This window comes from Corvus brachyrhynchos, unplaced genomic scaffold (assembly GCF_000691975.1).
Source record: "Corvus brachyrhynchos isolate BGI_N302 unplaced genomic scaffold, ASM69197v1 scaffold442, whole genome shotgun sequence".
Taxonomy (NCBI): domain Eukaryota; kingdom Metazoa; phylum Chordata; class Aves; order Passeriformes; family Corvidae; genus Corvus; species Corvus brachyrhynchos.
In genome coordinates, this window is record NW_008236443.1 from 40,447 (window position 1) to 41,091 (window position 645).

A 645-nucleotide genomic window follows, 5' to 3' on the forward strand; every position below is an offset into this window, starting at 1 on the left:
GGCTGGGGGAGGAGGAGGAAGAGGGGGAGGAAGGCTCCGAACCTCCAGGGAATCCACCAGATCCTCCACCAGGAAGAGGCGGATGAGCAGCTGCAGGCCCCGGTTCAGGTGCTCGGCCACCACGGCCGCGTGCGCCTGGAAGGTCTCGGGGGACAACGTCACGTCCAGGTCCAGGTAAGCTCTGGGGAAGGGGGGAACAGGTGAGGGGAGACCCCACTGAACCCCAAAATCCTCCTTCGGCCCCTCCCCGAATCCCAAAATCTGCATCTACGCCCCGAAATCTGTGTCTAAAAACCCCAAAATTCCCTTCCAACCCCAACCCCCGGGGGGTCTTGGGGGACAGTGTCAGGTCCAGGTCAGGGCTGAGGTTGGGACACCCCAAAACCCCTCCCTACACACCCCAAAATCCTCCTTGACACCCCTTTGGACCCCAAAATCCCCATCCTCACCCCAAACCCTGCCCTAAACCCCAACCCTTCCCCTGCACAGAGCAAACGGCGTCGGGCGCGTCGCACCTCGGTGACACCGCTGTCCGCAAACGGGGGCTGGGGGCGTCCCCAGGCTCCCACCCCCCAAAAAGTGGGGCTGGGGGGAGCCCCAAAAGCCCCAACCCCCCCCAAAGTGAGACGGGGGGGGGGGGCGCAA

General features: G+C 64.5%; 1 protein-coding gene across 1 annotated transcript in view; it reads right to left on the reverse strand.

Moving 5' to 3' along the window:
• The window catches only part of MARK2 (microtubule affinity regulating kinase 2), a 25,750-nt gene that overhangs the window by 18,769 nt on the left and 6,336 nt on the right, over window positions 1-645 (reverse strand). Inside the window, exon 2 of the mRNA XM_017747253.1 lies at window positions 43-181. Coding sequence (XP_017602742.1) covers window positions 43-181 — 139 coding nt within the window. The remainder of the gene's footprint in view (window positions 1-42; window positions 182-645) is intronic.